The sequence below is a fragment of the Cyanistes caeruleus genome, chromosome 5, assembly GCF_971803275.1.
Source record: "Cyanistes caeruleus chromosome 5, bCyaCae1.hap1.1, whole genome shotgun sequence".
Classification (NCBI taxonomy): Eukaryota; Metazoa; Chordata; class Aves; order Passeriformes; family Paridae; genus Cyanistes; species Cyanistes caeruleus.
In genome coordinates this window covers 41,867,933-41,883,235 of record NC_141705.1, presented here as the reverse complement: position 1 = coordinate 41,883,235, position 15,303 = coordinate 41,867,933, and the positions used below count along the sequence as shown (strand labels likewise).

The 15,303-nt window shown below is 39.3% G+C and overlaps 1 protein-coding gene across 1 annotated transcript in view; it reads left to right on the top strand.

Moving 5' to 3' along the window:
• The first annotated feature begins 177 nt into the window (after positions 1-177).
• GUCY1B1 (guanylate cyclase 1 soluble subunit beta 1) overlaps positions 178-15,303 on the top strand; it is a 41,895-nt gene continuing 26,769 nt past the window's right edge. The window contains exons 1-2 of the mRNA XM_086891192.1: positions 178-305; positions 549-622. Of these exons, the coding sequence (XP_086747318.1) occupies positions 303-305; positions 549-622 (77 nt within the window). The 5' untranslated portion in view covers positions 178-302. The remainder of the gene's footprint in view (positions 306-548; positions 623-15,303) is intronic.

The following is a 15,303-nucleotide window of genomic DNA, read 5'->3' as shown; positions in this document are numbered from 1 at the left end:
ACCCTCCCAAGCACTCCGAGCCCCCCGTTCGATCCCGGCTCCGCTCCGGGCACGGGCAGAGGCCGCCCCTCAGCCCCGGGCGGCGCCGGCCCGCGGCCCCCGCTCGGCCCTCGGCCCCCGCGGCCCCGCCTCCGCCTCCGATTGGAGGAGAGCGCGGCGGCCGCGCCCGCCATTGGCCGCCCGGGCGGCGGTCGCGCTCGCCATTGGCTGCCGGCCGGTGCCACTCGGGGCGGCGGCGGCCGGGGGAGGTGGTGAGGCAGCCGGGCCCATCCTCTGCTAGCGGCGGCGGTGGCACCGGCACCATGGTGAGCTCCGCCGGGCCGCCCGCCCTGCCCGGGCCCGCGGTGGGAGGGAAGGGGCTGAATCCACTTGGGAAGCGGGGAGCCGGGCCTCAGCCCTTTGTTTCGGGGGGCGACGGGTGATGTTTCGGTGGGGTCGCTTCCCGCCGGGGTGGTGGGAAAGGTGGAGTGGGATGCTGCGGGGCGGGGGAAGGGTCTCCCCTTGCCGCCCGGTGCCTGACCGTGCCGCCGCCTCATCCTGCCCCGCAGTACGGCTTCGTCAATCACGCCCTGGAGCTGCTCGTCATCCGCAACTACGGCCCCGCCGTCTGGGAGGACATCAAGTAAGTGTCTGTGCGTGTGCTCGTGTGCGTCCGTCTGCGTGTCTGTGTGCGGATGTGTGTCTGTGGCGGGGCCCGGCGGGGGCGCGCAGGGCCGGGAGCCGCGGCCGGCCGGGTAGCGGCGCCCCGTTTGCCGCCGGCCGGGTGCCGGGCGGGCCGGCGGGGGCTGACAGAGGCACCGGCAGCGGTACCCGCAGATCTGCGGGCCGGCACAGGCACCCAGAACGCGGCTTCCAGCCGTGACAGGACCGGAGGCTTCTGCCGCACCTCGTCCCGCTCGCGGCCTCCCTTAACGCCTCCAAGAGCCGCCTGGTTCCATCTTTCCCGGTCTCCAGGAGCAGCAGCGGGGATGGCATTGATCCCCGCGGTTGCCTCGGTTATATGGAGTATGTGGCCTTGCATCAGGCCACCAGGTGAACCCTGCAACAGCTACGTCCCTTTCCATCCCTGAAGGAACTAAGATACAGTGTTTATTTAATAACCGCTGTCTAAAATTACTGTCGGGTTTTTGTAATGTCCTCAGCTTGAAATCAAAAAAGTAACTTATTATTATAGAGAAATATGTATAAGAATGTAAGTAGAAGAGTGTTTTTTTGGCTTAATTTCTTGAACCTGAGAATTTCTTGTGCCCAACCCTTGCTTTTCTGGCAGTATAACATTTTTCTGAGGAGCTGAGTGCCTTCACTTTAAACCTGTGATCAGTTGTGAGATTGCACTAGAAGTTTTAAATGAGTGTGTGAACAAAATTCTGTTTACCTTAAAAATAGTAGTATGAATCACTGGGCAAAACTACAACAAAAATTTTTAAAAGGACTTAAAAACTTACAGAGTTGTAGGCTTACTTCATTGGGCTTTAGGCAACATGTGGTCTGAAGAAATGGTTTAATATGATCTCTTGATAAGGCAGAAGTCAATTATCCAACTTGGAGAAGGTGATCTTCTTTCAGCTGGATGCCTTTTGTATCCCTCTGTTGCATTTATTTTGGGCCAATTTTAGTATGTCAGTGTTGATTTTATAATATATTGCTGTTTTCTTAACATAATTTTTGGAGTCAAAGGCCAGTTTGGATTGTGAGATATTTGTTACCATGACATATTTTTTTCATAAAATCATTTGTTAAGAATGTGGTAACCTTGCACAGTACCATGAAATCAGAGAATCATAGAAATGTTCTCTGGAAGGGGCCTCTGGAGGTTATCTAGTCCAGTTTCTGTTCCAACCTGGATTGTTACTGGCAGTAGTTCAGGGCTCAGCTATGACTTTTGTCTAGCCAAGTCTTTAAAATCACCAAAGGTGAGTCCACAGTTGTGGTTCAGCAAGCATTTATTGTTTTATCGATCCCTGACAGGTACTCTGTAAATTACTGTTTGCAAATACAGCTCTGTGCATACCACAGATGAGCCCTTAGTGTATGCCACAGAGTTTTGTGCTATAAGTGAGGCATTTATTTTCCTTGCATACCAAACATTTCTAAATACTATGTGATCTATTTTGAATTCCTATGTTTTGATTTTTTTAATGTCATATGTAAATTAAGATTAGTAATTAAAATAGTATACATGTGTCATATTTTAATGAAAATTAAAATAAATAAATAAAATTGAAAAATGTATAAAAGATGATGTTCTTTCTTTCTTGGTATGGCATCTCTTACCAAGATGCCTCTAAGTATCATGGACCACTTTTTGTCCAGATTACTCACTGAATATGTATTTGTATTTAAGATCAATACATCAGAGAAGATACAAAGTTTCATCCTCTCGTGTAAGACCGTGCTGCACACTGTCAGAACACAGCCATAATTCCTGATGCATCCTATCTCTTTAGATTTTGGAAATACCTAATAAACTACTGAAGATAACTAAAGCCCATGAGGAATATTGCTCCTATAACATTCTGGAGAAATTTAATAGAAATTTGCAAAATACTTTTCTAATCTCAGCTGTGAAAATTCAGGAAGCTGGTACATCCTGTTTCTGCTTTTCAAATGAGAAACATTTATGTTTTGTAGCAGCCCAGCAGGTAGGTTTTGCTGTTAGCTCACTAGAAGATGGCTCTCTGGAAGGAAAATGGCATGACACCACCCAGCAGAAGATTGGAATGTGATCTCCCAGAAGGAGCCAATGTATTTGCAAAAGTTGCTCCTTGTGTGAAATGGGTCACCATGGGGTATTTATTCAGCAGGATTTCTCAGTTGTGTATCCCAGAGTTTAGAAACCAATAAACCAACCCTTGCTGGAATACATTATAGTGGTGCTAACTTTGGGAATGGCATTGTCAACTGGTAGCCAAGTGATGTTGAGGAAAAGCTTGGATGTTTTATAAGCAAATACAAACTTCTTGCAAAGACTTCTCCGTTAGAACTTCTAATCATTTAGACAACAGCAGAAAAGTACAGAACAGTGTTGTGGCATGCTGAGTTGAATCAGTTGAATCACCTATAACAGGAGAAATAATTATTGAAGCCAACAGTTTTGGCTGTTTAAAAGGAAAAACAAGAAAAACTTTGCACTGTTAGTGAGGCTGAATTTGCAATAAAACTTCGGCCTTTTTTTTAAGTAGAGTGGCCTCTGGGTAGTTCAGTACAAAATTTCTTATGTAATCTTTTTTTGTTTTGCTTTTTTAATGTTGAGCTGATCACATACTGCTATTTTGTTCTCTCTGAAGTCACCACAGAAGATGTGAATTAAGCATAACCACATTGCAGAGTGGTGGGTTATGATTGCTGAGTGATTCTCAAATGCCAGCAGGTGAATTTGTACTTAATATTGATAGAAGGGAAAAGAAAACATAGAACTAAATAAACCGAAGTAATAGTCTGGTCATTCTTCAAAAAAAGTGCATTTAAAAAAGTTAAATACTGAATTGGCAGGGTATTCTCTGTCTGAAACATGAAAACTCTTCTGTAGCTTGTTCAGTCAAAAGTGGTATGTTGAATGAAGTTCAGTGAAGTACATAAAGAATTTTGGTACACAAATAGTTGAATTTGATGCTCTTACAAGAGTGGTGTTTTCAGTGCCATTACTTACTGTTTAACTGAGTTAGAATGATGATTTCAAGTCTCCATGTCTGTTATTTTGTTCATTTTCCAGCATTACTATAAAACCATGATCTATCAGAAGAAGATAGATACTGTTTTTTAATGGCCCAAAGTGGAATTCTTGGCAAAGTTAGCCTCCATGTTACTTTCATCCACTTAAAAAAAAAACATAACTAAACAACAGACTTTTTTTACACTTTATATAATAAGGCACTAAACTAAAGGAAAAATTACAGTATATACTTCGATATAGGGCTTGGCTTTCCTAAAGAAGTAGAACTAAAATGCGTGATACACAACATCATTCAAAGCCTTCTGTTTCTGAACCAGCATTCTGGATCCCTTATAGGTTGAATTTAAAATAAGACTAACAAAGCTGGCATGTAAGTAATGAAAGTTAATCTTGATTTATAGAGCCTTTACTCATTTTCTCAATAGCAAAGACTCAAAAATTTGCTTCTCCTTAGGGTTTTCTCTGACCATCACTTGCAGAATTGAGAATTTGAACTAAGGAACAGGGTATTTGTGATGAAGCCCTAGAGTCATTAAAGGGATTTAGCAAAGCTGGGTGAGCAAGAGGGAGGGAGAGAAAAGTCCTTCTGTAGTTGCTGAATTCTGCAGTAGCAGATTTTTCTTGGTGGAAAGTGAAGACGATTCACTATAGTCCTTTTGCTTGCTGGCAGTTGTAAGCTGCACGTACACTGCTCATTGTCATTCACTGTTTCAGTCCTTGGGAGGGGAGGCTTAGGACCTGCAGTGCAATGGAGACAGACTCCTTTGATCTGTGCTTCACTAGCTCTGCAAAGAGTTACCTATGAATAAACAGTTAACATAGACCTGTTAACCACACTTCTGCTGAGAAAACACTTTTCATTTGTTCCTTCCATACTTAAGAGAAAACCTCTTCTGAATCCTTTATTTTTTACTTGTCCAGAGGGCTGGTTTCGATTGTGTAGCCACAGTTGCAAGGGCTGGTTCTCAGGGGTGGTTCTCAAGATTCCTTTGGCATTAGATATCTTCAAGTCCTCTGCAGCCAACATAAACTGAAAGTTGTCAGGCCTGGCCATTCCCACATACATGCAATTCTGTGCTCATGTCTGTTTAAGGCCGAGTTTGTACTGCTGGGTGATATGGTTGCGTGTGCACACAATTGTAATTAGTGCATGTGGAATTACTGTCCGTGTACCTGTCCAAAACCATGCAGAGAGATTACTCATATTATCAAAATAAATAAAAAATTCCAGGGCTTAAGAAATTGTATTCCCTAGTATGTTTCTATGGTGGGCATATTTTTATGATGTGTGATAGTACATTTTTAAAAGAGGCCTCTATCAAAAAATCTGAGCTCTTCTGCAACAGGTATCACGTACAGCTAAGCTGAACAGCCAATATATGTGAAATTCTGATCATTCCATTCAGCAGTTCTAAGTATTTAATTGTGTAACAAGCATTGACGGGGATGTCTTCTTGAAACAGCTCCAGGTCAACATGTGGGAGCTAGAGCAATGCTTTCAGCAGGGAATACGTACAGAGTCTTTTTTTTGTGTTTCCCAACACTGTTCCTCTGTGTTGGATTAAATGACTACAGGATTTTCCCACGGGCTCCTAACTCTGAATTGAGGCCAGGTTAGATCCTCAAACCATGACGCTTTCAAACACACTGCCAAGAAAATGAACAAGAACTCAAAAGTCTAATAAAGAAATGCATTAAAATGCTTCATCACAAGTCCATAGAGTAAATTAGTATTTTTCCCACACAGGTATATGAAATATCTGGATTTGAGAAATGAAATGGCACAGCTAGCCAACCTAAGCCTTCGTCTTCCTTCTGTTTTTATGGTTGAAGTCCCCACAAAAACATGTAGTGTGGAAAAACTAGAATGGAAGTTGAAACTCAATGTTTACTAAAAGCAACTACCTAGAGGTGATAACACTTTTTATTTGATTCTGGAGAAGTGTTCAAACTTGCACAGTAGAAAAATAGGCATTTTTTGCCCCTTTTGATGTCTGTGCCTTAGCATGGGGACGTATAAATCAAATAATGGCCTTATATCCCTGGTACTCAGTGCTTAATGTAGAATTAAGGCATCTCTTCCTGCCTTTGCCCTGTTCTGTCCTTTACAGGGGTTAGGATGGCATGTGCTGTCCACACTCCGAAATGCCAAGACTCCAGCTCTGGGGAGCCTTCTGGCCAGCAAAGACCTTACAGGGACCCAGTGGTCTGGAAGTGCACACTGTGGAAAAGCAAAAATCAATTGCTTGTCCTAGAAGGAAGGAAACTTGTTCTCCAAGCTTCACAGATTATCACCTACCAAGCCTCCAGGCTCTTGAAAGCTTTTTAAGCTTTTAAGCTTTAAGCTTTTTTAGTGTCCTGTTATGGTTAAAATGGTGAAACACTGAGGATTAAGAAATTGTCCTGGAGCAGTGTGGAAAAGGAAAGTGGAAAGCTGTGCTCTGTTTCAAATTGGGTTCAGCTGAAGTGGTAGGAGACTCTGTACCATTTGGGGAAGTGAAAGAAACTGCAGGCCTGAAAATGAAACCTAAATTAAACAGACAGAAACTTCTACATCCTTTTGGTGAAGGACAGCATAGGTCAGACTGTAGTGACTTGGTGTGGCTTTTGCAGGGAAATGTAGGTGATTTAAGAATACATATTATTGGGTAAATTTTGAAAGGCATTCCTAGCAGTTAGGTTTATTAATAGTATTGTAGGTTGCCTACTTAAGTCAGGAAACGTAGATGCTTTTATTCATTTATGTACCTAAAAATGGTACTCCACTGATTTCACTAGCATTTAGATAATTGGCAGGATGTGCTATTCTGATTAATCATTTTTGTAGTTACATTCTAAAATAGTAAATAAGTAAATAATATAAAATAAATATTAAATGCCTTAAGAAAATCTTTAATAGTTTTTTTTACAGGAGATGGACTTGGATTGCATTGTTTCTTGGGAATTTCTCACATAGCAAAAATTGTCCATACAAAGCAAATAATAAAAAATGTTTTTAGCTGCAGAATGAAGGCCCTAGCTTGGCTTGAGTTCAGAATGTCACTTTGTCAGAGATGTTTTTTTCTTTTTACTAATATATCAAAATGCAACTTATATTTTTTGACAAATCCTGTGAGAATCAAAGTTTTGGCCTACTGCTATTGCTTAGAAGTGTTTAGATATAGTAATAGCTCCTACTATAGAGTAGTTTGCTTTTTCAGAAACTGAGGAAAGTATGCACAACAGCTCTAGTAAAAGACTGTTTCAAGTTGCAATAGTAAGCTCTTAAGATTTGTGAGAATTTAGATAATTTGTGGATCTGATGCTGGTAAGTTGTAAAGTCCATGAAAGTTGTGTTTTGGGCATAAAAAGTGCTTAGTATCTTAAAAAACCAGCACTCATCACACACTGGGCACCTTAAATGAATGAAACCTTTTTGATCTGCGGTGTTCTTGCCTATTCTAAATGGAAATGGTATAATTGGCCTCATGAGATTGTTGGAGAGCTAATTAATGCTTCTGCATTGAATTAGTGGAGATCAATTCCACAGGAAGACTTATTAGAAAGGAATAATTCTCTCTTCAGAGTTGGATTTGAAAACTGCTGTAAATCAAGCCTGAGGTTGTATATCGAGGAATGGGATAAAATAAAACACAAAATAGTTGTGCATTAGTGGAGTAGGACCTAGTAGTGAAAGAACTGGAAGCCTGGAGGAAAAGGAACAGGTTCTTTGGGCTCATGGGTGTGGCTGGGATGTTGTATCGTGCAGGCTCAGGGTCAGACAGGGAAATGTTGCTTGGAGCAATCCGCTCTAATGCTGCTGAGTGGACCTGAGTCCATCTTTCCTGCTTTCACTGAACCACAAAAATAAATTCAGCAGATGCTTATGGCTCTTTATGAGGAATGTTTTATTTCTTTGTAATTGTTCTGGAAAGTGTTTTTCAAGTTTTCAGCTGATTGTAGTTTCTGTATATAGGGCAGCTGTTTAAAAAGCATGTAAAACAGTACCATAGTCTGTAACAGTCTGTCTGCAGTGATAACAGCATCACTTCTGGTAGGAGAGAAGTTGGAAAATCATCAGCTTAGAATGTAAAGTTTTTGGAGAAAATCAATTCGTGTATGTAGGTACCTAGCCAAATAAATATTGATGTGCATGCCTATGTGTGTGTGCATATTATGTCTACACAATCACCGTGTGGCCTGGGCAATAAAAATGTAAACTGAACAGGAAATAAAAATCAAATATCTGTACAAAATGTGAGGTGGGGCACTTCAATTAGCAATCATCTGTAGTGGAAGCAAGTGAAAAGCCTTCCAGTTATCTTTGCTATTTCTTGATAAGGGGTAGATTTACAAGGAGAATTGGTGCCAATCTCCTTGTAAATTCTAAGTGTAGGTTTTGGTGTGTCTCAGATTCCAATTTTATTTTATCCTATTAATGCCTTCAGGATTCTCCCCATCAAAATGCTGGCTTTCATGTTCCTTTCTTCTGTACTTCTTTCTCTAGGAGCTGTAGAAGTCTGGGTGGGGAACACCACTGTGATCAAAATAAACTGTAAATAATTTGTAGTGTAAATTTTTTCTCAGTTTCTCAATTGTAAATAATTTCAGTGAGATGTTAAAAAAGAAGAAAATAGAGGTTTTGCTGCCTCTTCTAGGACCATGTGGGTTTACCCAGTGTTGAAGGCAGTGTTCTGTTCAACGATTTTGAAAAAGTACAGATTGCCTTCAAGTAGATATGAGGAAGATACTTTGGAATGCCATTAGTGGTGAAATAATGACAATAGATGATTTCTTTTTAATCCATACCACTTTTAACATTAATGAGCTTTTATCCAGAAAGCAACATTTATTTTTGTTTATGTTTTTAGATTCTTATTTCATACTATTCCAAAGTTCTAATAAGTATTTTGTATTTTTTTTTTTTTTTTAAGTTGTGCTGAATAGATGATTCCTCATGGGTGGGGAGGTTAATATTTACAAGCTTCATGGGGTCAGGACACCATACTTCCTGCTCTTTCAGTGCCTCACAGCAGAAGGACTTGCCTGAAGGTCAGGAGTTAAACTGAGTGAATGCCAAATTCTTTAATTCCTCTGGGAAAGGGCTAGCTAAAGGAAATACTGGCATGTTATGAAACTTCATGTGAGTGTTCTTCAGTATCTCTCAGGTACTTTGCATTTTTCCCAGAATTAAGTGCTTTTAGACAAGCCAGGATAACAGGTGTTATAAACACATCATTCACTCTTGTTAATGAAAAGCATGAAAGAGTATTTTGTAAATACTATTCTTTTTATTCCACTTACGTAAAAGGAAGCAAAATAATACCAACTTTATATTTTTAGTATTTGTTGTAGCAGTAAGGAACTTGTACTTTTGTTAACTGTATCTTCTGGCATTATCTTGTTTTGAAAACCTACATTAAACACTCCTGTATCCAGCCTGTAAAACTGGGAAATAACTCAGAACTGTGAAGTCTATAAATACACCTATTTACTTTACCCAGAACATCATTTTCCTGGACATATTCCCATTTTTATTTAATCTTGTAACTTAATATAATTTATGTTCTTCCCAGCTGGGTATTTTAAAATATCTGTGGACCATCCAAAACATGTACAAGTCTGTTTTCTTTTTTTCCTTTTCAGAATAGTGGTTTAATATTTTTAATAACTTTTAATAAAGCGTCTTTGTGAAGTACATGAAAAAAAGATGGGAAGCATTTTGAAAAAACAGCTGTTGATGAAGTAATATGAGCAGTGAGTTTTCCATTTTAATGAGATGCAAAGACAGTGATTCTGGGTTCACAGATACCATCTTTAGTTTTGACCCATGTAATCCTGTTTAAGAGTGCTACTCTTAGAACAGAATTAAACTTGACTTGATCCTATCAGTGAGATCAGAACCATGCTGTGTTTCTAAGTGCAGTAGTTATTTTGTCATTAAGATTGTTTTGACTGATCTCTCCAATGTAATGAGCACTTTTTCCATCCTTGGTACACCAAGAATACTGAAGCACAATGGTGGCAAAAGTCCCAAGATAAACAATACCATGGAACAATACCATGGAAGAAGTCCTGGAGGTGGTCTTGGAACTAGCTGCTGTTCTTGGTGTTCAAGGTGACACACCCTGTGTGCATACTTTGGACTGAGTTTTGGTAGGAAGAGATCCGGTTGTGCTTTTGGGACACTGGATGATCTCTTCAAGTGACACCAGCAGCTTCTAAGTAATAATGTTGTATCACAGAGAAGCCTATGCATCTTTAGGATGCAAAGTAATTGTTCCATGCAGTTTTTTACCATATTTTTTTTTCAATATTTGCTGCATGCAAATGGAAAGGATTCTTTTTCTGTAGGAATTTCTTAAGATTTCAGTTTTTTTACTGGCTATAGATGCAGGATAACAAGTACACATGAATACCTATTCATAGGAATAAAACAGTTTTGTCAGCAACAATCTTCTTGATTATGATTTACGCTAATTCACTTTAAACACCACAGTCTGACTGCAAAACTACGTTAAAACTCACCTTGTGCAGAATGGGTTATATAAGGCCAGCTTGATGTGACATCTTGTCCAGCTGTCTTGTTTGTAAAATTTCTGCAGATGGTGAAAGAAATCCTTTCTACATTAAACCTCTATGAGAAATAAAAATATTTGCATCCTATGGTTTAAAAATCTGAAGCGCAAGATCTGTTCTGATTTTAAGAGTAATGTTTCTTGGAATGCTTGTCCACACATAGCATTTCAGCCATTTCAGGTAATTATTAACATTACCTTTGAAGATTAGTAGTGTGTTTACAAATACTAAACTAGCTGCGCAATGGGAAAGATTTTCAAAGGGGCCATTGTACACAGATGTATTACCTGTAATGGTGTTCTGTGCTGCTAAATCAACAGCAGTTTGGGGTGTTAGCATGACTGATAGAGGAAAGGCTGTTTTAAGACTTGATCCTGCTTTGATTTATTCAATAGGAATTTTTCCACTGATTTCAAGGCCAAATCTTTATGTGAAAAATATTCTCTGTATAGCTGTTACTTTCCATGGTGCAATGGTTAAGGTTCTTCTCTTGCCCAAGTAAATTGCCTCAAATTAACCTGGATAATAGAAATATTCTGGAGGAAAACAAAAGCATTTTAGAGAAGTCTGTGCTGGAATCTTTGTTTCCCACAATTGAAACAGCACTGTGTAATCATTCAAAATTAGTCTAGAGTCTGACAGACTGTAGAAGTTAGGACAGGCATGTCATAGGATGTAAGTTTTGAACCATGAAATACCGGATCTTGTGTGACAGGAGTCAGTTTGGGCAAGAGCATTAAAATCCTGGTGTGTTGTAACATTTTGAACAAAAATTTATTGGGGAGCAAAACCCACACTTATTTTGTCTCTGTAAATGTAAATGAGACATTAATTGTAAATTCTGTTCTATTTGACTTGAAAGTAATTTTGCAAGAACAGCCACATTAAAGTTAAAAGTTTGCTACTGCGATACTGCTTCTTCACTAAAGCATTAAGCAGGGTTTGGGAATTTGCCAGAGCTTGTTTCTTTTGGCTCATTTCCAGACAAGTTCTTAAGAAAGGCACCAACATGTTATTGCTGTTGATGTCTTTGTGATCAAACACCACAGTCTGCAGAAAACATTAGAACTATGCTAATTTCCTCCCCTAATTTTATCTGGTCAAAAACTGTAACTTAAGATTGCAGCAAAACATTTCAAGGAAAATGCCACATTTTTTTTTGTAAAGCCACGGATTATAAGTTTTCTCTGAAATTACAATGTATTTTCAAATACAAATTACAATTTGTATTTTCTCTGAAAATAGAAATATAAGGAATTATGGTTGATGGACAGCTGACCATGGGAGCTCTGCAAAGCTGACAAAGCAGCCTCACTCTTAGCATTAATTATAACAGTTTTCATGACACTATCATATATTTCTTCCTATCACCCTGTTATAAAACCATTTCCCTAGTGTAAGTGCAGGCAGCTTTGAGAAATCAGGCAAGGTCAGGTAATTAGGTGGGAAAACTGCAGCCCTGAGGAAACAATTTTAGGTATTCACCTGAATGACAGTGCCCTGGTTCCTGGGCTGGTGGAGGTCAGTCACAGTCAGACTCTCTGGTGCTGGTAGCTATGATGTTTTCCCAGACAAGTTCATTAGAGGCCCTGCTATTTTGTAGACTTGCTGAAGGACCGGTGCCTCTGAAAAAATAGGATTGCTTTCACTCTGCAGTGGCCATTTTGGATAAACTGACGACAGCATTTTCCCATCACATACAGTCTTAAGACTAGTATTTCAGAGAGGAAGACTTTTGGAAGCTCTCACTGCTGTTAGATTACTGAGGGAAGCAGAGGGGCTTCAAAAGCCTTACTACAATCACTCTGGCTACATGTTGTCTGTATGCAGAGAAACTTCTGTCAACAGGTGATGGAGCAGACAGGGAAATTCATCTAGCAGAAAAATAATACAGAAAATTCCAGCACAACAGATCTTAGAGGTATGGAGAAGGAATTGACTTGGAAAGAAAGAAAGAAAGAAGAAAGTTCTGAAATTTAATAATTTTCAAGCATGCATTTTAAAAAAACAGTTTATCTTTTGACACAGGCTTAGATTAACCACTGTCATGGTATTTGCCATACTTGTAGAACAAGCAAAGAAAATTTTGCCTGCATGGTTTTAACTGAGAATTGTAATCCCCTGCAGGAGTAAATACTTGCTTTGACAAATTTTCTAGAAAATTTTGCTCAGCTTAAAAGTATCTTTAATGGGAAATACATCAGTAAGGCTACTAAGAGAAGATGGCTGCTGAGTGATCCAAAGGATCTTGAGTAAACTAGAAAAATAATAGTTAAAATAATTAAATGGAATAGGCTGAAATAACCAGTGGTGATTTTAAAAAGTGGTGGTTTAGAGAAATTGCAGATATTGAAGAAAAACTTTGACAAAATAAACTAAAGACAAAATAAGAAAAAAAGGAACATGTCTTGGCAAAGAGAAGTAAACAGGAAAAGTTCCCGTCAATGTAGTTGGAAAGAAATGCAAAAAGTTTCGAAAGAGATACCAACATCATCAAACTGGGTCAATTTTTCATAGGGAAGATTCTCCCACAGAAAAGCTGTGTCTACTGGACTGTGCAAGTATGCAGTATTTCTGAGGATGTTCATTGCTTTTCCAGATGTGTGTATTACCCTTTGGGGTTTGGCTCAGATCAGAGAGACTAAAAGAAAGCACAGCATGTATCAGAGATGTGGGAAAGTTTGTTCACCCTTTGCAAACATCCCTCCAAACTGTAGCTGAGTTGTAGTTACATACCATGTTGTGAGAATCAAAGAATCAAGATGGTTTTCTTTTCCCATATTCATTTCAGTTCTTTTCTTAGGAAATGTGAACCTCCTTTTTGTCCCTGACTGATCTCTTAAAAGTTTAAAGACATTTCCCACTAACAACTCCACCTCTCCTCCTTCTTAAGACCCTGCCAAATTAAGATTATTATAATACTTTTAATGTACTTGGATAGAGAATGATGTTTCTTTTATGTGGAATTATGAGGGGTATTTAGTTGCACCTCCCCTCTAGCCTTGTCATATTCCTTTAGGAAATTGCTTAGTTTGTTTTCAGTTTGTCATTCCTAGAGTGAGTATAAAAATGTTTACTTCAAGTAACAGTTACAATACTTCAGTTATTAATAAATAATACATTTTTAAAATATAAAAACTGTGTAATTTTTGGACAGTGGGAAGAATGTGAGGAGCAAGATTAAAGGAAAATTGAGAGGAAAAAGAAAATAATGGGTTCCAGATATGCATTAAGTGAACTGATAATGAAAGACTGATGATTACAAACTGGAAGGTTAAATGACAAGTCGTTTCAGTTAGGTCAACAGAATAATGCCATAAGAGTTAGGAATCAATCCTTCTCAGGAGTACCATTTGCCATTGAGCAGTTTTAAGATCGAGTGTACTTAATTCTCCGACCTCCCTCCTCTGAGTATCTCAGGAAATGTTTCTCTTTCTATGGATGGGTAATTCCACTACATCTGTAAATTCTTGAATTGTTCTGCAGGCATTATTATTTTGTATTAATTAATTTTTAAAGTCAATGACACCACTTCAGGAAATTAAAACCTGAGTTACAGTCAAAGAATGTGGTTTTAATTTATGGTTGATTATGTTATGATAATGGAGAGTAGGTGTTTGATGTAAAAGGGCATGCAGGATTTTACATAGTAGATTTAGAATTTTACTTTTTGTAGGTCTTTATAATTCCTCTGGTGACCAAGAGAAATTCAGAAGTTTGAAGTATTGTCTCTGCCACATCTAAAGAGCGTTTCTTTGTATTTACTCAATTTACCAGTCATACTCTGGTAAAAGATCTTCATTACCATGGTACTAGTAAATAATTGTTTACTCATTGTCCTCTTTCATTTGTACATTAGAAAAATAATTATACTACTACCAAGTTGATGAGTGTCTTGATTTGCATCCCTTGTGCTTAGATTTTTTTAAAAAACCTACCTCATAATCTGCCTTTTTTATAGTTTTTCTGATTCTAAGGGTTTTTTTTCTCACGAGCAGCATCGTGTACTGATTTTTTTGTTGTTGTGACGTAAGATGTGATTCAGTAATTCACTTCAAGGCTTTCCTGTCTCTTTGCCTTTTTTTTGACTTCCTGAAATGAACTGCAGCACAGAGATACATTTAGATGAAAGGGTATAATTTCATTTTAATGAGGTAGCTGTGACCCTCCACCTGCAAATATACTAATGATGCCATGATCATATTAGTTTTGCTGAGCCAAAATATATTCTAAGTACATCAATTAGTGCATGAGTACTTACAAATGTCTCCTCTTTCGTCACTATTTCTGCTAAGTACACTGTCTCTATAGAGAGTCATTGCAGGCAACACCACAGGAGGTAAACACCTTTTTTTAAAAACATACTGAGAAGGGAGGCTGTGCTCATTTTCTGGATGAGGACTTCAACAAGCAGGGCACAACTTCATCAGAGAACACAGCAGGCCCCTCTGCACATCTCCTCATGGGCTGAAGGAAAATTTACAAGGGAAATAAGAGCAAATACAGAATACTGCTTTACTTGAAACTGGGCAGAGACAGGGCCATGTTCATTGGTGTGCTCTGTGCACAGCAAGACCAACAACATGGGCAGCTGGCTCTTCAGTGTCCTGGGGTCTGCCTGCCCATGGAGGTGCTCCCTGTCCCCCTCCTAAGAGCTGAGACTTGGCCACTCCTGCAGATCCACTGGCCTGGCTCCTGTGCTGTGCAGACAGGGTAAAACGAGGGAGGAGAGCAGAGCACTTGTGGGTCCTCCCTAGTAACTCACTTGTGCTAAATGCAAAGCTTGGAAGGCATGACAGTTCATTCCTTGTCTGGAGGATAAACTTGTCTTCCCCAGTAAAAAAATACAGCCTACAGATTGGTGCTGCCTTTTAGACAAGCTGCTGACTTGGTGTTTGAGTTGTAGAGAATAGTAAATGACCCAAAAAACAAAGCAGTAATTTTGTTTTGGTTTTTCACTTAGTAGCAGTATTAAGTATGCACAGGACATATATATGAGTCTTGTCTAAAACCTGGGGTAGAGAGTTGTTCCCTTTAATGAAGAAATGTATATTTTTATTGTGCTTTAGCTA